This window comes from Trachypithecus francoisi, unplaced genomic scaffold, assembly GCF_009764315.1.
Source record: "Trachypithecus francoisi isolate TF-2019V2 unplaced genomic scaffold, Tfra_2.0 Lachesis_group5, whole genome shotgun sequence".
In the NCBI taxonomy this organism is placed as follows: domain Eukaryota; kingdom Metazoa; phylum Chordata; class Mammalia; order Primates; family Cercopithecidae; genus Trachypithecus; species Trachypithecus francoisi.
In genome coordinates this window covers 98,030,510-98,056,687 of record NW_022681470.1, presented here as the reverse complement: position 1 = coordinate 98,056,687, position 26,178 = coordinate 98,030,510, and the positions used below count along the sequence as shown (strand labels likewise).

The 26,178-nt window shown below is 40.7% G+C and overlaps 1 protein-coding gene across 8 annotated transcripts in view; it reads right to left on the bottom strand.

Moving 5' to 3' along the window:
- Nucleotides 1–26,178, bottom strand: part of ARNT (aryl hydrocarbon receptor nuclear translocator) — a 66,577-nt gene that overhangs the window by 28,308 nt on the left and 12,091 nt on the right. For 2 of the 8 annotated variants that reach the window (XM_033197118.1, XM_033197120.1), the window contains exons 2-6: nt 21,015–21,126; nt 15,385–15,429; nt 10,284–10,328; nt 6,156–6,200; nt 3,170–3,383 (exon numbers count right to left, since the gene is read on the bottom strand). In XM_033197118.1, the coding sequence (XP_033053009.1) occupies nt 3,170–3,383; nt 6,156–6,200; nt 10,284–10,328; nt 15,385–15,429; nt 21,015–21,126 (461 nt within the window). Of the gene's footprint in view, nt 1–3,169; nt 3,384–6,155; nt 6,201–10,283; nt 10,329–15,384; nt 15,464–21,014; nt 21,127–26,178 lie in introns of those variants that run through there. The other 6 variants (XM_033197119.1, XM_033197121.1, XM_033197123.1 and 3 more) reach the window with 4 other exon arrangements.

Here is a 26,178-nt window from a genome sequence, read left to right as displayed (position 1 = left end):
CTCTCCATAAGCAACTGCTGGCTGACACCTGATCCACAGTCACAGGTTTCCACCCTAAACGTAGTTACCTTCAAAAATAAGAAATTTTTTCTAATACATATTTCTTCACTTTCTGTCACTATCCACCTCTTCCTCTCTATCTCAGGATTCAAGAAGAATAAAAAGGCTTGGGCTAGGCACAGTGGCTCACACCTGTAATCCTAGCACTTTGGGAGGTCAAAGTGGGAAGGTCACTTGAGTCCAGGAGTTCAAGACCAGCCAGGACAACAGGGCGAAACTCCATCTTTACAAACAAACAAACAAAACAAAACAAAACAAAAAAACTAGCCAGATGTGGTGGCACACGACTGTAGTCCCAGCTACTCGGGAGGCTGAGGTGGGAGGATCACTTGAGCCTGGGAAGCAGAGGTTGCAGTGAGCTGAGATCACACCACCATACTCCAGCCTGAGCGACAGAGCAAGAGACCCTGTGTCAAAAAAAAGGCTTACTATGAACAATAATTGACTTCTTAATTCCATACTGTCTGGTCTCTTTTTAGGATCTTGCTTGACAAATATTCCAACTTTCTCTCTTTCCCCTGAGGCCTATAAAATGATCAGGTTTTCTCAATTCTATATAAATCTTCCCTCACTTTGACCCATCTCCTCTCTCTTTTTTTTTTTTTTTTTTTTTTGAGGTGGAGTCTTGCTCTGTCGCCCGGACTGGAGTGCAGTGGCCAGATCTCAGCTCACTGCAAGCTCCGCCTCCCGGGTTTACGCCATTCTCCTGCCTCAGCCTCCCGAGTAGCTGGGACTACAGGCGCCCGCCACCTCGCCCGGCTAGTTTTTTGTATTTTTAGTAGAGACGGGGTTTCACCGTGTAGACCAGGATGGTCTCGATCTCCTGACCTCGTGATCCACCCGTCTCGGCCTCCCAAAGTGCTGGGATTACAGGCTTGAGCCACCGCGCCCGGCCTCATCTCTCTTTTTAAGCAGCAAGCTTATACTAAGAATAATGTTATATTCACTGGCTTTATCCTCTTACCTTTCAATTATTTCTCAATCCCACGTCAATCTGCACTCTAAACTACTGTTTTCCTGTTTGGTTTGGTTTTTGTTCTGCCAGGAACAGCATACATATATTTTTAAGGAGGTTACTAATATCCTCCTAAATACCAATTCAAGCCCCTTCTCCTGGGTCTTCATCACTTTATTCAACCTCTCTGCAGAATCTGACAATCTTGTCCATCTTATCCTTTACATTTTATTTTTTCCTATCGCCTTCTATGAGGCTGTACTCCAATTTTTGCTTCCTCTTCTGTTTCAGACTTCCTTTCCTTTGTTCAAGTCTTAAATGTAGACATTTCCAAAGTTCATCTTAAGTTCTCTTTATTAATACCATACTTTCTTCCTGGGAAATCATATTCACTCTTCCCCACTATGAAATAATACCCAAGTCTATATCCCTAGACCTGACTAATTTTTTTTTCCTGAGCTTTCAGCAGACTTGAATTTCAAGTATCTGCAAAACATTTATAAATATTCTACTAGCAACTCAACATCAACATTCCAAAACCTGAATCATTATTTCTCTCTTAAAAAAACAACCTGCCATGCTCTTCCAATATTCTTTCTTAACAGCACCCTCCCAAGCTAGAAGTCTCAAAATCTAACTATTCTCTCACATTCCAATAACTCAGTTTTATCAATTCTACTTTCCAATGCTTTGTCACTGTCCTAGTCATCTTTTGCCAAAACTAATTAAATAGTTGCCCTGCTTTCAATCCATCCTTAAAATGCTACCAGATCTGCTAATACATTTTTGATGTCTCCTCACTGCATAAAAATTAAAATCTAAATTCTTTAATACCTAAACATTCCATCATTAGATCCCAGCCTGCCTTCCTATTACCTCCCAAAAACATGCTAAAATACTTGACTTTCTTTGCACAACCCAATTATTCCACACTTCTAAGTTTTTGCTCAAGTGATTCCCAAAATCCACAACACTACTCCCCAACTCATTTTCCATATCTGCATTTCTACAGGATTCATTACTGCACTTCCATTATAGAACTAGTTCTATGTTTAATTTATTTATTTACATGTCTGTTTCCACCAGAAAACCATTTCTCTTACCATTCTTTCTATTTCTCACAGCACAACACACCTGGTTTGCCCACAAAAGGTGCATAACTGGAGTTTGTTGAATACTTGCACATATACTCTTAAAGCATATTAACTATTTCAATGTATGTAACTATAAAGCATGTACTTTTAAGTAGACCATCCTATTTGGAAAAATTTTTATTCCATTTTCTCAAGCTATATTCTCTCCCCGTTTCTAATTATTTGATTAAATTGGTGGCATTAAGGGCATACTTAATTGATATTGAAGTAAATTTTTTTCTTTCTTATACCTCCTACATTTTCCAAATTTTTCTGTAATGATCACGTTATTTTAATAACCAAAACAGAACATGGCTTCCTTACCCTCAGAAGTCTTCCCTAACCATCCTCACTCAAGTCTAGCCATTCTATTCACTTTAGCCATCCTTTTGGTATATGTCTATCTAGTCCCACATAAAATTACTAATTAAAAAATACAATTCCTCTCTTTATGCATTTTCCTGTCATTTTCTGTTGTAACCTGCCACTCACGTACTTATACTCAGATGAAGCTCCTAAAAGGCAGAAAATGTTTATGCCTTTTCTCTGTTTTTCATAGTGCATCAAATGTTAACAGAGCACATCCCAAGCAACAATTAGACTCTCAGTTATTGTATCACCAAAGGAGGGACAGATTCATTCTATTATTAAAACTAGAAGCTGCTTCAGGGATAAGAAATAGATTTCTTCCATCTTCTATAAACTTAAAGGCAAGGAAGAAAACTGGTTCCATGGACATAGTCATTCCCTCTGTGATTCCACTGTTCTTCTTCCATCCTATATGCTATATTCATGAGTCAAGTTCTCAAATATTAATACTTATTAGCTTGTTAAATGGTTTTCACAACTCTTCTCTACTTCTCATTGTCCCAATGCTAATTAATGTTATAACCAAGAACTGAAATTCATTTTCCCATTGTCTGACTTTTTCCTGAAAAGCTGAATTCTTGTCCAAAAAACGAAAACTTTCAAGAGATTCACCCAGATTCTAGACTTTCTCAGAACTGTAAGTCCCAGAGACCTGATCAGTGAGGAAAGACGGCTTATAGGAGCCATCAGTGGATGTGTTGCCAGTTCCCCGCAAGGACTTCATGTGAGAAACTGCCATGCGTAAGATGGTTAACTTGTCTGGTTTTCGAGCCAGGGCACTACAGGTGGGTACCATATCTGACAGTTCTGTGATGTAGGCTGTCATCTTGTTCCGTCGCCGCCGTTCAATTTCACTGTGATTTTCCCTGCATGGAAAGAGAGAGAAGCCCCATCCAGGTGGTCACATCTGGTCATCTGGTAGCAGGGAGAGTGATATGGACACCAAATGTGCTGCTGAAGAATGTGGTATTCAGATTTAGTGATGCTTAAGTCTCAGCAGTTAAAATAAGGTTTGCCAACCTTCTCATGCAAAGCAAGCATGAAACAGAACTAATAAGGCAGACAGAGAACAAGCAGATAATACAATTCCCTTCCCCCTATTTCCTGGAAACTTCACATCATTTGCAAATTACCACTCCCTCAGAAAAAAAGCTGTTTTAAGAAATGACAGGCCAGGCATGGTGGCTCACGCCTGTAATCCCAGCACTTTGGGAGACTGAGGAAGGTGGATTACTTGAGGCCAGGAGTTCGAGACCAGCCTGGCCAACATGGTGAAACCCTGTCTCTACTGAAAATACAAAAATTAGCAAGGCACAATGGCATGCCCCTGTAATCCCAGGTACTTAGGAGGCTGAGACAGGAGAATCACTTGAATCCAGGAGGTGGAGGTTGCAGTGAGCCAAGATTGCACCACTGCACTCCAGCCTGGGTGACAGAGCAAGACTCCATCTCAAAAAGAAAAAAGAAAGAAAGAAAGAAATTACAATATTTCTAAATGCTGATTTTACTCACTTAAGTTCCATTGGAACATATAACCTCAGCTTGGTTAACTCCCATGTTGACTAATTGAACTATTTAAAGGCCAGAAAATAAAAGGATCAATTTTTGTCAACTCAAGTATGTAGCTCCACAGCTGATACAAGAATTGATGGTATAGATTTTTTTGGTCTATAAAATATGGTAAGTCTCTCTCTTATTTGCAACATTAAAAGGCAGAATTTGAAGATTTTGAAGTTTTATTTGGCCCATTAATGCACAAAGTCCTACCTTCTTTATCTGGGTGTGCTGCCAGTGCACTCAACTTCTTACAAGACTTAAGATACACCATCTACTAAAAGTCCTATATGGGTCCCCCGTCTGGGACGAAGTTAACTGGAGAGCAGGAGTGGAGTGGACAGGAGGATGATTAAAGGTCTGGCAAGAGACAATTTGAATCTCACCCAGGTAAACAGACCACAGCTCCAACACTGACTTCCTCAAAATTAAGACAGAAAGATATCACTGTTAACAGGAATAATCCAGTAGTTTTCCAACAGGAATTTTTTAAAGCCCATTAAGTTTCTCAGTGTCCTCCATCAGGATGCCTCAAGGAGATAACCAAGCAACATGCTGCATTTCTGCTTCTACTCAAATATTTGCTTGAAATATTTTCTCTCTTTTTTTTTTTTTTTTTTTTTTGAGATGGAGTCTCACTCTGTCACCCAGGTTGAAGTACAGTGGCGGGATCTTGGCTCGCTGCAACCTCCACCTCCTGAGTTCAAGCAATTCTCCTATCTCAGCCTCCAGAGTAGCTGCAACTAAAGGTGCACGCCACCAAGCCTAGCTATTTTTATTTTTTATTTTTTATTTTTAGTAGAGATGGAGTCTCCCCAAGTTGGCCAGGATGGTCTCAATCTCTTGACCTCATGATCTGCCCGCCTCAGCTTCCCAAAGTGCTAGGGTTACAAGCATGAGCCACTGTGCCCGGCTTGCTTTATCTCTTTTATTTATTTCTGTTACCACCTAAGAATTCTACTTGAACAAAAAGTTTTTTTTTTTTGTAAAAAAAAAAAAAAGAAAAAGAAAAGAAAATTAAAAATCTAACATAAATCTCTTTTTTCTGAGAAGAGCAAAGGGAGGTCAAGTATGTAAGTGACTTGCCCCAGGCTGCTCTCTTCCCAAGACAATGTTTTCTCCACCACATCATGCCAAATCCATTTTCTGAATAGTGAAAGGGTTAGTAAGAAGCTCGAGTTAAACTGGCAGCAAAATGAGTTTGTGGCCCAGATTAAAGAGGAAATAGTAGAAAAAAGGGGGAAAATAGTAAAAATAGGTATCAGCATCAATGATCTATTTCCTAAGTCACCCCCAAATCACGGATACTAGAAAACAGAAAAGTCTGTGCATATTTCTTCTGCAGTATTTCTGCATTACAAACAACAGTCTCCAAAGGGAATTCCAGAGTCTCCTTTCTAAATGGCAAAAAGGGTCTCACCACATAGGCCCATATTTAGTTACACTTTGCCTAAGACATAAAATTCTACTCTCAAACATAAAGCACTCAACTTCCTAGTATCTGACAGATTTCTGACACGTAAGTACAGAAACCTGGTCTTTTAAATAGCCACATCAAGGAAACTAAAACTTTTCTAGAAAACTACCACAAGAAAGGATTACATCACCAAAGCAACACTAGTTCTGTTGTGAGAATAATCTAGGCTGTGAGTCTTCATAGGAAAATAGGTGTGAGTTTCCTAGAGGTGTGGAGTAAATGCTGAGGCCTAAATACTGGGAGCTAATAACAAATACAGATATATTTGTGGTTTTCTGATAAAAAGAGTATTTCCCTGTTAAAGCACCAACTGGCACAGCTGCATTACTTCTAAGAGCTTTTTGTCCTGTGAAACTTAGTACTGACATAAAGAAAAAAACTTAATAGCAATGTCTTAAATCCCTAAGCAAAGTTCCCTCAACTCACCCACTTTCTGATGGGGGAAGCCAAAGTTCCTGTTACACTCAAACTTCTAAAAAATCTTGTCCTCTCTTGCCACAGATAAGGAAAAATACAAAAAGAAAGGGGAAGAAAAGATAGAGTAAGAAAAAGGATAGAAAAAGCAGCATCATCTGCTCCATCATGCTAAAAGACACTGTTCTCCTACCTGGCAAGTCTCTCTTTATCCGCAGAGCTCTGCTCATCATCCGACCTAAAAATAGAATTAATGAACTAAGCTAAAATTAAAATAAAAAAGAAGGAAGGAAGGGGGGAAGGAGGAAGGGAAAAAAGGAAGGAGGAAAGGAAAGGAAATGGAGGGAGGATAAAAAAAGAAAAGGAGAAAGAAGAGAGAAAAGTATATAGAACTAAACAGATGCAGAGAAGAGAGGAGGGAAATGGAATTATAGGCAGGAACCTTGCCTGTAACTCTACAAAGTCATCTGTTAGGATAAAGAAAAAGTAACTTACAAGATAAAGGTCAACATAAAAGCAAAGCCAATATATATTGTAAATTAACATGATCTAAACACAGAAAGCATTTTGCCAATTGATCTCTGTAGGAACCAAAGATATACAGAGTCTGAACAAGAACAAACAAAAGGAATTCAGGAATACCATTTTCATACACTGCTCCCAATCTGGAAAGAAAATGATATCCACATGTGCTATTCTATAATGACAAAATTAAAGACAGAGTAAATTAAAGATGATGGTATCAAACAAGTGATCACAAATATAATCTCTCTCTCTCTCACACACAAACAACACATGCATGTGACACACAATGACAAAATAACCAACCAGATTTCACTGGAGAAATTATATAAACAACTCTAAGCACTAGGTTTCTGGCATGTCCTCTATTACTGATTTGTTCCTAAAATAATTCTTAACTTTGATTCAGTCCCTTTGCCATTTCTCTGCAGTATAGCCACACAGGAATGGATCAAAAGTAACAATTCCCCCTCCACTGGAGAAGGATACAAAGAACCATCACTAAATTTTTCCAGAAAATTGAGATACTGTAATGATAGGTGGCAACTGAAGAAACAGCAAAGTGTTGGCAGGCCAATGTATCAGGAATGTGTCAATTCCATTTTAAATACATTTATAAGGCTGGGCATGGTGGCTCAAGCCTGTAATCCCAGCACTTTGGGAGGCCGAGAAGGGCGGATCACAAGGTCAGGAGATCGAGAGCAGCCTGGCCTACACGGTGAAACCCCGTCTCTACTAAAAAATACAAAAAAACTAGCCGGGCGAGGTGGCGGGCACCTGTAGTCCCAGCTACTCGGGAGGCTGAGGCAGGAGAATGGCGTAAACCCGGGAGGCGGAGCTTGCAGTGAGCTGAGATCCGGTCACTGCACTCCAACCTGGGTGACAGAGCGAGACTCTGTCTCAAATAATAAATAAATACATACATACATACATACATTTATATAGATAAAGAGGCCCCGAATAAAATGTCTAAGTATGACAGGTTAACAAGCTAAAAGATTATTTAGCTATTAAAAATGATGAATACAATAGCCTTATCAATATATGGGAATGTTTTTATAAAATGGTCAATAGACAGAAAGTAACACAGTAACAAGGAAGAAGAATGTAAAAATTTACGCATATATTCTGACGACAAGAGAAGGAGAAATAAGTGATATTCAGCAGTTTAGAGTTTTACATTCCTTGGGTTATTTCTTCTAGATAGTTCCTTAACAAACTACAAACTTCTTTTTTTTCAAAAAGTTGAGCAATTTTCAGCTTTCAAGACCCTCTATTGAATTCCCAAGGAGGATATGTGAGATGCACTACCTTAACAAATCATATGAATGAATTCTGTTGTTTGAAAAAAAGTTAAGCATCTAAAATTCCTATTTCTACTGCCCCTACTACTACAGATCCACAATCCCTTATCCACCCCAGTGTTTCTGAATGAAATATATGCACATTAAGCAGGACAAATGAAGACTAAAATCATTCACGCCATATTTTCATGGCTTTTTGAAATTTCATCAAGATACTGTGGACCTTTACTACCAATAATATTGATGGTCTGACTTTTTAATGAAGCTTGAAAAACTATCCTCCAAATATCTATGATTAACTTCTCATTTTAGAGATGGTTCACATCCTAAAGACAAGTATCTATTTCAATTAACTTTGATAAACAAATTACTCTTCAAAAACCTCTTAACTTCACTCCTTTCCTGTTGCCACTGCCAATCTAGCCCAGGCCCTCAAGATTTTATAGCTGTCTTATTATTTCAGCAGCTTCCTATCTATCTCCTTATAGTCCAACAGTCTATACCTTTAATCAATTCTATAACTGCTATCAGAGAAATAGCCCTACAATGCATTTTATTTAATATCCTCTAATTCAAAGCCTGAGATTGCATCTCATCACTTCAGAATAGTTTCTAACTACTTCCCCTGATATTTCTTATGTCTCTACATCAATGGTTCTCAAAGGATGTTCCCGAGACCAGGAGCATCAGCAATTAATAAATACTAAATGCTAAGTGCTCAGTTAATCACTGGATTTTGAAATAACAGATTATTCATTTTTCTGAGGTAGCTGCAAACTTAATTTATAAAAAAGAAATAATTTATTGTCTAATATTTAATAAAAACTTTCTAAAAAGAAAATTGACATTTGAGTTAAGAAGAATTTAATAAAAAACAGAGTATATTTCATCATCTTGATAGGTAATTTAAACAAATTTAAGTTTTTTCAATCAAAACTTTACTTGCCACAAAAACTGTTTCCTTACTGTCGTTTTTTTTTTTTTCCTGAGACAAAGTCTTGCTCTGTCACCCAGGCTGGAGTGCAATGGTGCCATCTCTGCTCACTGCAACCTCCGCCTCCCAAGCTCACAGAATTCTCATGCCTCAGCCTCCAGAGCAGCTGGGATTAAGAGTGCCACCACGAGGCCTGGCTAATTTTTATATTTTTATATATTTTATATTTTATATTTTTAGTAGAGATGGGGTTTCACCATGTTGGCCAGGCTGGTTTTGAACTCCTGACCTCAAATGATCCACCCGCCTCTAAATCCCAAAGTGCTGGAATTACAGGCATGAGCCACCACTCCTGGCCTCTTACTGTCATTTTTAAAAGAACAGGACCAACCAGGCATGGTGGCTATGCATATAATCCCAATATTTGGGAAGCTGAGGTAGAAGGATCACTGAAACCCCAGAGTTTGAGGCTGCAGTAAGCTATGATCATGCCACTGTACTCCTGCCTGGGAAACACAGTGAAAACAATGTCTTTAAAATGTCTCTAAAAATATACATATATTAAATGTCTCTAAAAATATATACATATTAAAATAATAGGCTGGGCACAGTGGCTAATACCTATAATCCCAGCACTTTGGGAGGTTGAGGTGCGTGAATCACTTGAGGTGAGGAGTTCGAGACCAGCCTGGCCAACATGGTGAAACCCTATCTCTGCTTAAAAAAAAAATTATTACAAAAATTAGCAATTAGCCAGGCATGGTGGCACATGCCCATATTCCCAGCTACTTGGGAGGCTGAGGTGGAAGAACAACTTGAACCCAGGAGGCAGAGGTTACAGTGAGCTGAGATTATACCACTGTACTCCAGCATGGGCGACAGAGTGAGACTCTATCTCAAAAAAATAAAATAGGCTGGGTGCGGTGGCTCACACCTGTAATCCCAGCACTTTGGAAGGCTGAGGAGGGTGGATCACAAGGTCAGGAGTTCGAGATCACCCTGACCAACATGTTGAAACCCCATCTCTACTAAAAATACAAAAATTAGCCAGGCGTGGTGGCAGGTGCCTGTAATCCCAACTACTCAGGAGGCTGAGGCAGGAGAATCGCTTGAACCTGGGAGGCGAAGGTTGCAGTGAGCCGAGATGGCGCCATTGCACTCTAGCCTGGGAAATAGAGCAAGACTCTGTCTCAAAATAAATAAATTAAATTAAATAACAGAACCATTATCTGTATTCCTATTTTTGTAGATCTATTTAATAATAAATGCAAACACAAAATCCATAATTTATGTTTCTATGGAAACCTTGCAAGCACACTGCTTTAGTTATCACATACACAGAAAAACATTGTATAAAATATACTGCCAGTTTGAAGCCATGTCACCTGAACATAAATGATAGTTATAATACTAAGTTTCCCATACTTCCAAACAGGAAAGAGATTGGACAAAGAAATTGAGTCTCATCCAGAAAAAATTAAAAGTCAATATGCTAGGATTGTCTGGTTCTACAACATGGATCATATTGTATATTATGATCTATTACCTACTACTATATTACCTGGCAAACCGTTCCTTATCGTTAGACATCTGATCATCATCACACCTGAAGGAGAAAAAAAGGATTGTTTCAAAGCATTGCACTTGTTATATCTATTTCACTCTGAAATGAAAACTAGAAAGCAGTGAAACTATTCAACAGAAAAAAAGCCAATGGAAAAACATCACAAAGTGATAGAAATAGCAGCACCCCACAGAACTTGAAAGACCCACAACTATTATTTGTCAGGTTTCTGGTATTTCCATTACCCTTACCAGACACACCAAAAAAAGATGATGATCTAATGACAACACAGCTGATTGGTCTGTCAGCACAATTCTAAAGTAAGGGATAGCTTTGGATTTTTTTTTAATTATAGCAAAAAAACACATAATATTTACCATATACCATTTTTAAGTGTACAGTTTAGTGTTAACTATATTCACATTGTTGTGCAACAGATATCTAGAAGTTTTTCATCTTGCAAAACTGAAACTCTATACTCATTAAACACCATTTTCTCATTTCTCCTTCACCCCAACCCCTAGCAACCACCATTTTACTTTCTGTGTCTATGCATTTGACTACTTTGTAGATACCTCATGTAAGTGGAATCATACAGCATTTGTCTTTTTGTCACTGGCTTATTCTTTCAGTATAATGTCCTTAAGATTCATCTATCTTGCAGCATATGACAGGCTCTTTCTTTTTAAGGCTGAATAATATTCCCTTGTGGGTACATACTACATTTTCTGTATCCATTCATCTGTCAGTGGACATTTGGGTTACTTTGACCTCTTCTCTATTGCACAAAATGGGCCAATAAACATGAGTGTGCAAATATCTCTTCAAGACTCTGCCTTCAATTATTTTGTATATATATACCCAGAAAAAAGAAGGGGGAGGCTGGGAGCAGTGGTTCACGCCTATAATCCCAGCACTTTGGGAGGCCAAGGCTGGGCAGATCACCAGGTCAAGAGATCTAGACCATCCCGGCCAACATGGTGAAACCCCATCTCTACTAAAAATACAAAACTTAGCTGGGCGTGGTGGCACGCGCCTGTAGTCCCAGCTACTCGGGAGGCTGAGGCAGGAGAATCACTTGGAAGGCGGAGGTTGCAGTGAGCCGAGATCACACCACTGCACTCCTGGTGACAGAGCAAGACTCCGTCTCAAAAAAAAAAAAAAAGAGAGAAGGGGGAAAGGGAATTTGGTGGTGCTTTTCTCAGGCACAACAACCCGACTTGGTAAGATAACTATGATAGTCTTTTTTTATGACGAGGAAAAGGATAAATGAACTTTTCTTTGGATCTGCATGTAGTTGTGACTACTGGATTTTGTGGAAGCAGTGACTCAGGGTTAGAGCTAATTCACAGGTATAAAAAAAGACTAGTGGTTACCCTCATATCTTTCATACACACAGTGAAGTTCCACTAATAGCATATATCATTATAATTCAGGATTAAAATAGGAGGAATTCTCAATAAAGTTGCTTGAAAAAGTCTATCTTCTCCAGAAATTAAAATCTCTTCCCTTCTCCACAATTATTGAGACTCATTAAGTCTCAAGAGACCTCTTAGAGAATTATACTTCCACTTGCAACTATTTCTTTGTGATGGCCAAGTCACGGTTGTTGTTTTCAAGAGTATTTGGCAAGGTTCATCTAGTCAGTAGCCAGAAATATGAGCCTTAACTTTAAATGTTACTATAAAAAAAGAAGATAGATGCTATTAACTGTATGAAGCATTATAAAACTAAACAATGGCAAGCAATTTACAGTATGGACATCCTTTGTGTAAAAACAAAAACTGAGGCCGGGCGCGGTGGCTCAAGCCTGTAATCCCAGCACTTTGGGAGGCCGAGACGGGCGGATCACGAGGTCAGGAGATCGAGACCATCCTGGCTAACACGGTGAAACCCTGTCTCTACTAAAAACTACAAAAAACTAGCCGGGCGAGGTGGCGGGCGCCTGTAGTCCCAGCTACTCGGGAGGCTGAGGCAGGAGAATGGCGGGAACCCGGGAGGCGGAGCTTGCAGTGAGCTGAGATCCGGTCACTGCACTCCAGCCCGGGCGACAGAGCAAGACTCTGTCTCAAAAAAAAAAATAAAAAAAAAAAAAAAAAAAAAACTGAGATGAGTGTGTGTATGTTCACACATACACATTTATATATAATTGTGTATATACTAAATATTTCTGGAAGGATACTCAACAAACTGGAAACTGCAGTTGTCTGAAGAGTTTTGAAGGTCCAGGCCAGGCGCAGTGGCTCACACCTGTAACCCCAGCACTTTGGGAGGCCGAGCCAAGTGAATCAGGAGTTTGAGACCAGCCTGGCCAACATCGCGAAACCTTGTCTCTACTAAAAGTACAAAAATTAGCCGGGCGTGGTGGCAGGTGCCTATAATCCCAGCTACTCAGGAGGCTGAGGCAGGAGAATAGCCTGAACTCAGGAGGCGGAGGTTGCAACAAGCAGAGATCACGCCATTGCACTCCAACCTGGGCAACAAGAGCGAGACTCCATCTCAAAAGAAAAAAAAAGAGTTCTGAAGGTCCAAAGTGAAAAGAAGATGTGCTTTAACTCTGTACTGTTTGAAATTTTGTTTTTGTTTTTTTTTTCCTTTTCTGAGGCAAGGTCACCCAGGTTAGAGAGCAGTGGCACAACCTCGGCTCACTGCAACCTCTGCTTCCAGGACTCAAACCACCCTCCCACCTCAGCTTTCCAAGTAGCTGGGACTACAGGCACACACCAGCACATCCAGCTAATTTTTGTAATTTTTTTTGTACAGGTGGAATTTTGCCATGTTACCCAGACTGGTCCTGAATTCCCCAGCTTAAGCGATCCACCCACCTCAGCCTCCTAAAGTGCTGGGATTACAGGTGTGAGCCACCATGCCTAGCCTGAAATTTCTATAATAAAATACACTTATATTACTTTCCCAATTAAAGAAAAAACTTAGTTAATAAAACAAACAAATAAGTTTAAGGTGCGGTGGCTCATGCCTATAATCCCAGCACTTTGGGAGGCCAAGGTGGGCGGATCACCTAAGGTCGGGAGTTCAAGACCAGTCTGACCAACATGGAGAAATCCCGTCTCTACCAAAAATACAAAATTAGCCAGGCATGGTGGTGCATGCCTGTAATCCCAGCTACTCGGGAGGCTGAGGCAGGAGAATCGCTTGAACCCGGGAGGCAGAGGTTGTGGTGAGCCGAGATCATGCCATTGCATTCCAGCCTGGGCAACAAGAGCAAAAATCAAAAAAAAAAAAAAAAAAAAAGGAAAGAAGGAAGGAAAATAAATAAATGATATTAAATCTGGGCACCCACACAATCAAATCATTTTTTTTGAATTGGGCTCCTTTATCAAATGTCTGTTACTCAGCAATGTACAGGCTACCTGGGTAATATTCTTCCTTTCTTTGAGTCTTACCGTTTTCCTTACTTGAAAACAAGACAAACAATTGGTCTTCAGCAAGAATATCCCCCTTTTCTGAAAGAACTCCTTCATCAATATATTAAAAAGTCCATTTTCAGACCGGATACAGTGGCTCATGCTTATAATCCCAACACTTTGGGAGGCCAAGGTGGGAGGACTGCTTGGGCACAGGAGTTTAAGACCAGCCTAGGCAACATAATTTTAAAATTAGCCAGGTATTATGGCTCACATCTGTAGACCCAGCTACTTAGGAGACTGAGGTGGGAGGACTGCTTGAGCCCTGGAGGTCGAGGCTATAGTGAGCCAAGACTGTGCCACTGCACTCCAGTCTGGGTGACAGAGTAAGACCCTGTCTCAAAAAAATAAGAAGAAAATAGGCCAGCCATGGTGGCTCACGCCTATAATCCCAGCACTTTGGGAAGCTGAGGCGCATGGACCATTTAAGGCCTAGAGTTCAGGACCAGCCTGGCTAACATGCTTTTCCTTACTTGAAACCCCCTCTCTACTAAAAATACAAAAATTAGCCAGGTGTGGTAGTCGCAGCTACTCAGGAGCCTGAGGCATGAGAATCGCTTGAACCTGGAAGGCAGAAGTTGTAGTGAGTCAAGGTTGCACCACTGCACTCCAGCCTGGGCGACAGAGGAAGACTGTCTCAAAAAAAACAAACAAATAGTCCATTTTAAAAGCTCCAGAATATTAATTACTCAAAAATACAAATTCCTCACACCTGTAATCCCAGCACTTTGGGAGGCCAAGGAGGGCGGATCACGAGATCAAGAGATCGAGATCATCCTGACCAACATGGTGAAACCCTGTGTCTACTAAAAATACAAAAATTAGCTCGGTGTGGTAGCACACACCTGTAGTCCCAGCCACTTGGGAGGCTGAGGCAGAAGAATCGCTAGAACCCGGGAGGGGGAGGTTGCAGTGAGCCGAGATCGTGCCACTGCACTCCCAGTGACAGAGCAAGACTCCGTCTCAAAAAAAAAAAAAAAAAAATACAAATTCCAATTCCTGCTACCTATAAGAGGAGTCAACAGGTGTCAGAGGGTATGACAGAGTCATAGATTAATGACACCTCAACCAATGAATTACGCCTCTCAGTATGTACTCCCTTGTGTTACACCCTCATACACTCACAACTGGAACATATGACTTGCTTTGGCCAATGGGACATAAGCAAATGTCATATAAGCAGAGGTTTGATAAGCACTTGCACACTGGGATTTGTGCTGTAGATTGTAGCTATCACCACACGAAAAAATTCAGTCTGGCCTCCTTGAGGATAAAAAAACCACATAGACAGAAATACCCAGCGATCCCAGCTGAGTCCAGTTCTCAGCTGACCAGCTGAGAATGCAGTCTTATGAGTCTAGGTAAGATAAGCAGAATAAACGTGCAGTCAATCCACAGAATTGAGAAATAACAAACTATTGTTCTTTTTAAGCTATGAAGTAATACAGAACTGATACAGAGGGTTTGTAAATGCTGTCCTATCCTCACTGAGATCCTTTCTCTAGATATATTAACGGAATGCTTAAAAATTTTCTGAGATACAGGAATATCTATAGTTTTACGATGAAGTACTCTCCTTAGACTTAAGGACAAAAATTTACAAGTCAGAAGTATAAAGATCATAAACTAATTTTTAATATCAGACATCTAAGGAAAGTTTTTCAGTCTCTTACCTCAAAAATTTACTGTTCCCTTCTCCATCATCATCAAAATCCAGCCTGAGGAAAGCCAACAATAAATACTTTAAGCCTGCTGATAATACAAAACATTAACAAGTTAAAATTTCTCAACACAAGCTACCTGTACACCCACCCAAATGGAATAATGAAAAGAGGAAGCGCAGAAGTCAAACAAAGCTACATTACCTCTTCTTCATAGTCCCAAACTAAGCAAAGAAGAACAAAACTGCGGCCGGGTGTGGTGGCTCACACCTGTAATCCCAGCACTTTGGGAGGCTAAGGCTGGTGGATCATCTGAGGTCAGGAGTTCGAGACCAGCCTGGCCAACATAGTGAAACCCCGTCTCTACTAAAAATACAAAAATTAGCTGGGCATGGTGGCAGGCACCTGTAATCTCAGCTACTCAGGAGGCTGAGGCAGGAGAATTGCTGGAACCCGGGAGGTGGAGGTTTCAGTGAGCCAAGATCGCGCCCTTGTACTCAAGCCCAGGTGACAACAGCGAGACTCCGTCTCAAAAAAAAAAAAAAAAGTACAAAACTGGGCAATAGAAAAAAGTACCTCCTACTACCCTAACACTTTCTTACAGTAGCAGTCAATTTTTGCCAAAGTTTTGCATCAGACTACAACCTCAATAAAGGGAGCAGGAATCCACTTAGAAAAGGTAAGAAAAAAATTAACATAAATAATTCAGGTCCATCTTTCATTTCTATAGCCTGCTCTAAGCCATGTTACCGAATTTCTGAAACATCTTTCAAAGCAGTGATCTTACCTAAAGGAGTAACTTAACAACTACGAAGATTGTTAGATAATGTTTCTTTCCTTCATTGATCTAATAAACATGAAATATATTCTACATTCAAGACACTGTGCTAGGTGAGGTGAAAACAAGAACCTTGCCCTCAAGGGGCTCTTCACCTAGAGAAATACAAATATAAAACAAGTGAGAATAGGAAAGTGTCACATAAGGGGTACAATCAACATGCTACAGACATTCAGTGAAAGAAGAAGTGAATTTCATTTAAGGAGATTAGGAAAGATTATAAATAATAAAATAGGCTGATCTCTGTACACTATTGGACAAAATATTGCTCATGTTACCACCTTAACCTAGTGATCACTTTTTTTACTTCTACTAGTGGGATACCTTGACATTATGGGGCTCTAGATGGGTCGCATTTGAAGTACACATACAATATCAATCCTGAAAGTGTTTGTTCCTCTTCCTCCTTCCTGAATCCCCTAATCTGATCACCTGTAAAATCTTACCTATCTACCCAGTAACTCAAATTATTTCTTTCTTCTCTTTCTTTCTAAGAGACAAGCTCTCGCTCTGTTGCTCAGTCTAGAGTACAGTGGCATGATCATAGCTCACTGCCGCCCTGAGCTCCTGGGCTTAAGGGATCCTCCCATCTCAGCCTTCCAACTAGCTGGAACTATAGAAGCATGCCACTGCACCCAACTAAATTTTTTTATTTTAAAAAATCTCAGCTGGGCATGGTCGCTTACACCTGTAGTCCCAGTACTTTGGGAGGCCAAGGCGAGCAGGCTGCTTGAGCTCAGGAGTTCAAGACCAGCCTGGGCGACATGGTGAAATCTCGTCTCTACAAAATATACAAAAACTAGCCAGGCATGGTGGCACATGTGTAGTCCCAGCTACTTGGGTTGGGGGGTGCAGGAGGGGCTGCAGGCCTTGAACCTGGGAGGTCAAGGCTGCAGTGAGCTGAGATTGGGCCACTGCACTCCAACCTGAGTGACACAGCAAGACTCCGTCTCAAAAAAGAAAAGGGGCCAGCCATGGTGGCTCACACCTGTAATCCCAGCACTTTGGGAAGCTGATGCAGGTGCATCACTTGAGGTCAGGAGTTCAAGACCAGACCAGCCGACATGGTGAAACCCCGTCTCTACTAAAAATACAAAAATTAGCTGTGCGTGGTGGCAGGCACCTGTAATCCCAGCTACTCAGGAGGCTGAGGCATGAGAATCGCTTGAACCCGGGAGGTGGAAGTTGCAGTGAGCCAAAATTGCACCACTGCACTCCAGCCTGGGTGACAAGAGCAAAACTATGTCTCAAAAAAAAGAAGAAAAAAAAGGGAAGGGGAAAGAGAGGAAGGGAGGCAAGGAGGGAGGGAAAGGTAATTGCTAAGTCAAACAAAAAAAACGAAGGAAGTAAAGAAAAGAAAGATAATTTCTAAGTCAAAGAAAAAAAAAATCTCGCCATTTTTCCCAGGCTGGTCTCGAATTCCTGGGCTCAAGTAATCCTCCTACCCAGCCTCTCAAAGTGCTGGCATTACAGGCATGAGCCTCTGTGCTCAGCCCAATAACTCCAATTCTAAGAATCTAAAGAAATAATATGAAATAGGAAAAAAAAGTTTATGTACAAAGAAGTTATTTGCAGCATTATATATAACAGCAAAATCTTCAAAACAATTTAAATGTCACAAAATAGGAAGTTAAGTACATCCGTTCATGCAACCATTAAAAATTATGTTTATGGCTGGGTGCGGTGGCTCAAGCCTGTAATCCCAGTGCTTTGGGAGGCCGAGGCAGGCAGATCACGAAGTCAGGAGATTGAGACCATCCTGGCTAACACGGTGAAACCCCGTCTCTACTAAAAATACAAAAAAAAAAAAAAAAAAAAATTAGCCAGGCCTGGTAGCGGGCACCTGTAGTCCCAGGTACTCGGGAGGCTGAGGCACGAGAATGGCGTGAACCCGGAGGCAGAGCTTGCAGTGAGCCAAGATCGCACCACCGCACTCCAGCCTGAGCGACAGAGCGAGACTCTGCCTCAAAAAAAAAAAAAAAGTATGTTTATATAGAATATGTAACAATATTTCTTTTAAAGGGCGGGGTACAGTAGGTCATGCCTGTAATCCCAACACTTCAGGACATCGAGATGGGAGGGCTGCTTGAGCCCGGGAGTTTTAGACCAGCCTGGGCAATGTAGTGAGACCTCGTCTTTAAAATGAAAAAAAAAAGTTAGCCAGGTATAGTGGCATGCACCTGTGGTCCCAGCTACTTGGAGAACTGAAGTGGGAGGATTGCTTGGGCCTAGGAAGTTGAGGCTACAGTAAGCCACAATCATGCCACTGCACTCCAGCCTGGGCAAAAGAGCAAGACTCTTGTCTCCAAAATGTGTGTGTGTGTGTTTGTGTGTGTGTGTGTTGCTTATTATTTACATAAGGTGCCAAAATGTGTGTATGTGTATTGCTTAAAATGTGTGTGTGTGTGTGTATTGCTTATTATTTATATAAGGTGAAAAGACCAGGCTATATAAAACTACATAATTACATAACTATTAAAAACAATTTACGGCCGGGCGCAGTGGCTCAAGCCTGTAATCCCAGCACTTTGGGAGGCCAAGACGGGCGGATCACAAGGTCAGGAGATCGAGACCATCCTGGCTAACACGGTGAAACCCTGTCTCTACTAAAAAAAAAAAATACAAAAAACTAGACAGGCGAGGTGGTGGGCGCCTGTAGTACCAGCTACTCGGGAGGCTGAGGCAGGAGAATGGCGTAAACCCGGGAGGCGGAGCTTGCAGTGAGCTGAGATCCGGCCACTGCACTCCAGCCTGGGCGACAGAGCGAGACTCCGTCTCAAAAAAAAAAAAAAAGAAAAAAGAAAAACAATTTACATACAAAGACTGAAGGAAATACAATTAAAAAACGGTAGATTTTGGCCTGTGTATTGTTCTTTCTAACTTTCTGTATTTTCCAATCTTTCTTTAAAAGAAATATTAGGCCAGGCATGGTGGCTTATGCCCATAATCCTAGCATTTTGGAAGGCCAAGGCGGGCATATCACCTGAGGTCAGGAGTTCAAGACCAGCCTGGCCAACATGGCGAAATCCCATCTCTACTAAAAATACAAAAATTAGCTGGGTGTGGTGGTGCACGCCTGTAGTCCTAGCTGCTCGGGAGGCTGAGGCAGGAGAATCCCTTGAACCAGGAAGGCGGAGGTTGCAGCGAACCGAGATCGCACCACTGCACTCCAGCCTGGCAACAGAGTAAGACTCCATCTCAAATATAAATAAATAAATAAAAATAAAAAATATTAAAAGACTTCTTTTAGGACAGGTGAAGTGGCTCATGCCTGTAAACCCAGTATTTTGGGAGGCCAAGACAGGAGGACTGCTTGAGGCTAGGAGTTTGAGGCTGCAGTGGGCCATGATTGTGCCTTTGCACTCCAGCCAGGGTAACAGAGCAAGACCCTGTCTCTAAAAAAACCAAAAAGAAAATTTTTAAAGACTTCCTTTAATATATTTTTCTCATTACCAATCATAAATGTTCATTTCAGAAAATCTGAAACATCAAAAACAAAAGAAACCATAAGTCACCCATAATACTATTACCCAGAAATCTGATATATATTCTTTCAGTTTTTCCCTATGTACATGTTATACATATTTTTTGACAGTGAAATACCATAATACTGTAACCTTTCTTAATAGCTTGTAAACATTTTTCTATACTGAAACATATTTGTCACTTCTAACTACATAGTATTCCATTTTAAATATACTATGACTTTCTCAAGTGATGCCCTAATTTTGGTATTTATAATACTTGTAATTGTTTGTTACTATACATAACCATAACACAGTGTTTAAAGAGTAAGCTACAAAACTAAACCCCCAAGGTCCATATCCTATATCTGACATTTATCAGCTTTACAATCTTAGAAAGTTACTTATTTAGCTTACACTTCAGCAAATGGTTCAAATGTTTAAAGCTACTGAACACATAGCAAGTCTTAATATGTTACTCATGTCACCACTGAGCCCAGGCATCACTCTTCCATTACTATTGGTGGGACAAAAATTAAAGACTGGTTATAATTAGCTGCACAATTTTTAAAAAGAAAAAGAAGGAAAAAGGAAAATTTAATACCAGAAAGTAAATAAAATAGTGCCCATTCTTCAAGGCCCCTCTAAGGCAACCTCGTTTCTGAAGCTTTTCTCAGTGTTTACCAACAAATGTATTATTTCCATACACAGAAAAACATAGCACCAAATTTGTTCCTTTCTAACAAAACTAGGCATATTCTATCATACATTCGTGTGTATAATAATTATTTCTATCAGAACACAACCAACTTAGAAACAAGGACTGTGACTTACTCATCTTTGCATCCTACTTGCAATCAGCACAATGCCATAACACTAATTAGGAATTTAATAAATACTTTTGGAGCTCAATGGACTCTGCATTCCAAACCAAGCAACACATCAATAACTTAGAAGACAGCTATTCTAGAGTTCAGCATTCTCTAAATTCAGAAAAGCAGCCTATCAAAATGATTTTGGGAAAATAGAAACAAAGCTTAATGAAAGCAGCAAACAGTTTTCTGAGGCACAGTAAAATCTCCCAGCTTAGCTACAGTCCTTTACCTTACAGAAATTTTGGTTTAAAAAGAGAACTGCTTACGGGAAACTTGGATAAAAACATAAATTCTTCATAAAGAAAAATTCAGGGACTAAGGAGACTTATATGACAGTAGTGTAGTAAGTAATCAAGTTGAAGTGAGACGGTCAGAAATAGCCAAGTGAGTTCAGCAACTAAATAAATTCAACAACTACAGCTGGTTTTATAGGAGAGACATTTATAACACTACACTCAAACTCACCCTGGTCGCCGCTTAATAGCCCTCTGGACAATGGCTCCTCCACCTTGAATTCCAGGTCCAGGGTTTCCAGAGGCAATGGCTGGACCCAGTGATGGTACATCTGATGTCATTTCTGTCAGGAAAATCATGAAGTAAACATTTTTAAAAAGATGGTCCTTGTGTATCAGCAGTATCAAGTTAGCTAAAAGAAATGTTCAAGCTATAGACGAAATCTCAGCAGTTTGCTAAAAATCCCAAATGCTCATATCCAGATTGCTCTTCTTGATTTTTTTTTTTTTTTTTTTTTTTTTTTGAGACCAGGTCTCACTCTGTTGCCTGGGCTAGAGTGCACTGGTATAATCATAGCTCACTATAGCCTCAAATTCCTGGGCTCAAGCAATCCTCCCACCTCAGCTTCCGGAGTAGCTAAGACTATATGCCCGCACTACCACACCCAGCTAATTTTTTTTTTTTTTTCTTAGAGATGGGGTCTGGATATGTTGCCCAGGCTGGTCTTGAACACTTAGCTCCAAGTGATCGTCCCACTTTGGCCTCCCAAAGCACTGGGATTATAGGCATGAGCCACCACACATGGTCTCTTCTTGAATTCTTACACTGGTACAAGATATCCCCATACTTCAGTTCTCCCCACATCATAGAGTTTGGAAGAAGTACTATATTCTGCAACCTTCATGTTAAAAAGCCTGTACATAGTTAACAATATACTAATATTGTATACACTTAATAATACACTAATTTAAAAAACGCATACATAAATGGGTTTATACATTTCATTCACGCAACAAATATTTATAACTTATTTTATTTATCGTGATTGGAAAATACAGAAAAACCCAAAAGGAAAAATCACCTAAATTCCAATACTTAAAAGAAAATTATGTAAAGTAAAACTGAAAGTCCCTCATTATTGTCTCCCTTTCCTGCCTCCCTGTACCTTTCCTCTCTCCTTCCAATTCAATCTCATCCCCCAGCAGTAACCATTACTAACAGCTGAGTACTTTTTTTTTTTTTTTTAAAGACAGGGTCTCACTTTGTCCAGCCCAGGCTGGAGTACAATGGCATGATCACGGCTCACTGGAGCCTCAGCCTCCAGGGCTCAAGTGAGTTGTAGGAGCTCTTTATATATTTTGTTTTATTTTTTATTTGTTTTTTTTTTCTGAGACGGAGTCTCGCTCTGTCGCCCAAGCTGGAGTGCAGTGGCCAGATCTCAGCTCACTGCAAGCTCCGCCTCCCGGGTTTACGCCATTCTCCTGCCTCAGCCTCCTGAGTAGCTGGGACTACAGGCGCCCGCCACCTCGCCCGGCTAGTTTTTGTATTTTTTAGTAGAGACAGGGTTTCACCGTGTTAGCCAGGATGGTCTCGATCTCCTGACCTCGTGATCCGCCCATCTCAGCCTCCCAAAGTGCTGGGATTACAGGCTTGAGCCACCGCGCCCGGCCATTTTTTATTTGTTTATTTATTTTTTTGAGGCAGAGTCTTTCTCTGTCGCTCAGGCTGGAGTACAGTGGTATGATCTTGGCTCACTGCAACCTCCACCTCCTGGGTTCAATTAATTCTCCCTGCCTCAGCTTCCCAAGTAGCTGGGATTACAGGCGCCCACCACCATGCCCGGCTAATTTTTTTATTTTTAGTAGAGATGGGATTTCACCATGTTGGCCAGGCTGGTCTCGAACTCCTGACTTCAGGTGATAGGCCCACCTTGGCCTCCCAAAGTGCTGGGATTACAGGTGTAAGCCACTGTGTCTGGCCGCTCTTTATATATTTTGGATATTCTGTATTGTTTATATGATTTGAAATTTTTTTTTCTGCTGGGCACAGTGGCTCACGTCTGTAATCCTAGCATTTTGGGAGGCTGAGGTGAGTGGATCACTTGCGATCAGGAGTTAAAGATCAGCCTGGCCAACATGGGGAAACCCCATCTCTAATAAAAACACAAAAATTAGCCGGGTGTGGTGGTGCGTGCCTGTAATCCCAGCTACTTGGGAGGCTAAGGCTTGAGAATTACTTAAACCTGAGAGTCAGAGGTTGCAGGGAGCAGAGATCGCACCACTGCACTCCAGCCCAGGTGACAGAGTGAGACTCTGTCTCAAAAAAAAAAAAAAAAAGAAAAAATTTTTTCTATTCCATGGGTTGCCTTTACACTCTGTTGATAGTGTTATTTGATGCACAAAATACTGTACATTATACAGTATGAACTAACAAAAAACGGTGAGATATGTGTGTAAATATTCATGATGTATATTAAAATGACAAGAGCAAGTTGAAGATCAGGCCTCCATTTTTACGAAGAAAAAAATGCACTTTTTTTTTTTTTTTTTAAAGACAGGATCTCGCTCTGTTGCCCAGGATGGAGTGCAGTGGTGCAATCACGGCTCATTGCAGCCTCGACCTCCCAGGTTCAAGTGATCCTCCCACATCAACCTCTTAAGTAGCTGGGACTACAGGCATGGGCCACCATGCTGGCTAACTTGTATTTTTTGTACAGATGGGGGTTTCACTGTGGTGCAAAGGCTAGTCTCGAACTCCTGGGCTCAAGTGATCTGCTCACCTTGGCCTCCCAAAGCTCTTGGATTACAGGCATGAGCCACCATGTCCAGCCTGCACCTCTTTTTGATTACAGAGTTATATATAAACTGAGATTAAAAAATAAGAGATAAAACATACTCAAGGCTGGGCTCAGTGGCTCATACCTGTAATCCCAGTGCTTTGGGAAGTTGAGGTGGGACGACTGCTTGAGCTCAGGAGTTCAAGACCAGCCTGGGGAACATAGTGAGACCCTGTCTCTACAAAAAAATAAATAAATAAAAATAAAAATAAAATCACCTAGGTGTGGTGGTGCCTACCTGTAGTCCCAGCTACTTGGGAAGTTGAGGCAGGAGGATCACTTTATTATAAAGTAGAATTTAAGTTAGATTATTTTGCCCACTGTAGGCTAATGTAAGTACTCTATACACGTTTAAGGTAGTCTAGGCTAAGTTATAATGTGTAATAGGTTAAGTGTATTAAATATATTTTTGACTTAGGATATTTTCAATTTACAATGGGTTTATCAAGACATAACCCCACCATAAGTCAAGGAGCATCTGTACTTATTCTGAACTTTTTCTCTTCCATGTAACAATATATTGCTATGGCAATAAATACACATGTAGATCATTCTTTTTAACAGTTACTCTGTACTATAAATGTAGAGTTACAACATTCAAACCTTCACTATCATAAATAATGTTTCAGTGAACATCATTGTGTATCTTCATGCACAGATGCCAGTACTTCCATATTATTTCTGAAAATGACTCCTCGGGCCTAAGGGTAGACACATTTAAAACTTTGATTGCCCATTACCTGCCAAAGAGGTTATATCAATTTAGAGCCTCATCCACTGCATCAATTTAGCCATATCTCAAACAGCATTGTGTTTTGGGAATCCTTCAAATTTCTGGTCATTTTCTTGGTGAAAGACAATTATCGCTGTTAGTTTAGCTCACATTAAGGCTGAGCATATTTTTGTTACTGCCAATTTTTCTATTTCAGCCTATAAATTTGAGTGAGCATATGTTACTTTCCTAAGAAAAAACAGTTTTTTCCATTAAAAAAAAAGTTCAGGGCCAAGTGCAGTGGCTCATGCCTATAATCCCAGTACTTTGGGAGGCCAAGGCATGAGGATTGCTTGAGCTCAGGAGTTCAAAACTAGCTTGGGCAACACAGTGAGATCCTGCCTCTACTTAAAAAAAAAAAAAGTTCATTCTTTTAGTAATAGGTTTATACAGGATATAAGAGTACCATGGAGTCACGCCTGTAATCCCAGCACTTTGGGAGGCCAAGGCAGGCAGATCATGACATCAGTTCGAGAGCAGCCTGGCTAATATGGTGAAACTCCATCTCTACTAAATATACAAAAATTAGCTGGGCACGGTGGCACGCACCTGTAGTCCCAGCTACTCGGGAGGCTGAGGCAGAAGAATCGCTTGAACACGAAAGGTGGAGGTTGCAATGAGCCGAGATCGTGCCACTGCACTCCCGGTGACAGAGCAAGACTCCGTCTCAAAAAAAAAAAAAAAAAAAAAGATTACCATGGATGGAGGCCAGGCACAGTGGCTCATGCCTGTAACCCCAGCACTTTAGGAGGCTGAGGTGGGTAGATCCTTTGAGATCGAGTTCAAGACCAGCCTGACCAACACAGCAAAATTCCATCTCTACTGAAAATACAAAAATTAGTCAGGTGTGGTGGTGCATGTCTACAATCCCAGCTACTTGGGAGGCTGAAGCATGAGAATCACCGGGGAGGCAAAGGCTGCAGTGAGCTGAGATCACGCCACTGCACTCCAGCCTGGGCAATAAAATGAGACTCTGTCTCAAAAAAAAAAAAAAAAAGAGTGCCAGGGAAATTCAGAGAAAGAAAAGATAATCCTGGTTTAAATCAAGGCCTGGCATAGTCCCTTGCAGAGAAGATGTTCAATATGAAGAGGAAACTGAAGGAAATAAGGCAGGCAGGCAACCAGCCCATGGGGAAGTTTCAAAAAGGTACATCAAGTTGGGCCTTAAAAAAAGTAAAGGAGGCCGGGAGCAGTGGCTCACGCCTGTAATCCCAACACTTTGGGAGGCCGAGGAGGGTGGATCACCTGAGGTCAGGAGTTCAAGACCAGCCTGACCAACATGGTGAAACCCCATCTTTACTAAAAACATACAAAATTAGTTGAGCGTGGTGGCGGGTGCCTGTAATCCCAGCTACTCAAGAGGCTGAGGTAGGAGAATTGTTTGAACCCAGGAGGCAGAGGTTGCAGTGAGCCAATCGTGCCACTGCACTCCAGCCTGGGCAACAAGAGCAAAACTCTGTCTCGGAAAAAAAAAAAAAAAAAAAAAAGGGAAAGAAGAAGAAAAAGGCATTCTACATAGACAAAAGTATATAAGCAAGTCTAAAGGGAGACATGAAGATACAGTTATGTATTACTTAACAACAGGGATACGTTCTGAGAAATGTGTCATTAGGAGATTTCAACATTGTATGAGTATCATTGAGTATACTTACACAAATCTAGATGGTATAGCCACTACACACCTAGGTATGTAGGTGTATAGCCTACATACCTCTATGTAGTCCATTACTCCCAGTAATAGCCTAATACTCCCAACCATCCTAACAAGATGTTACTATACTGAATAC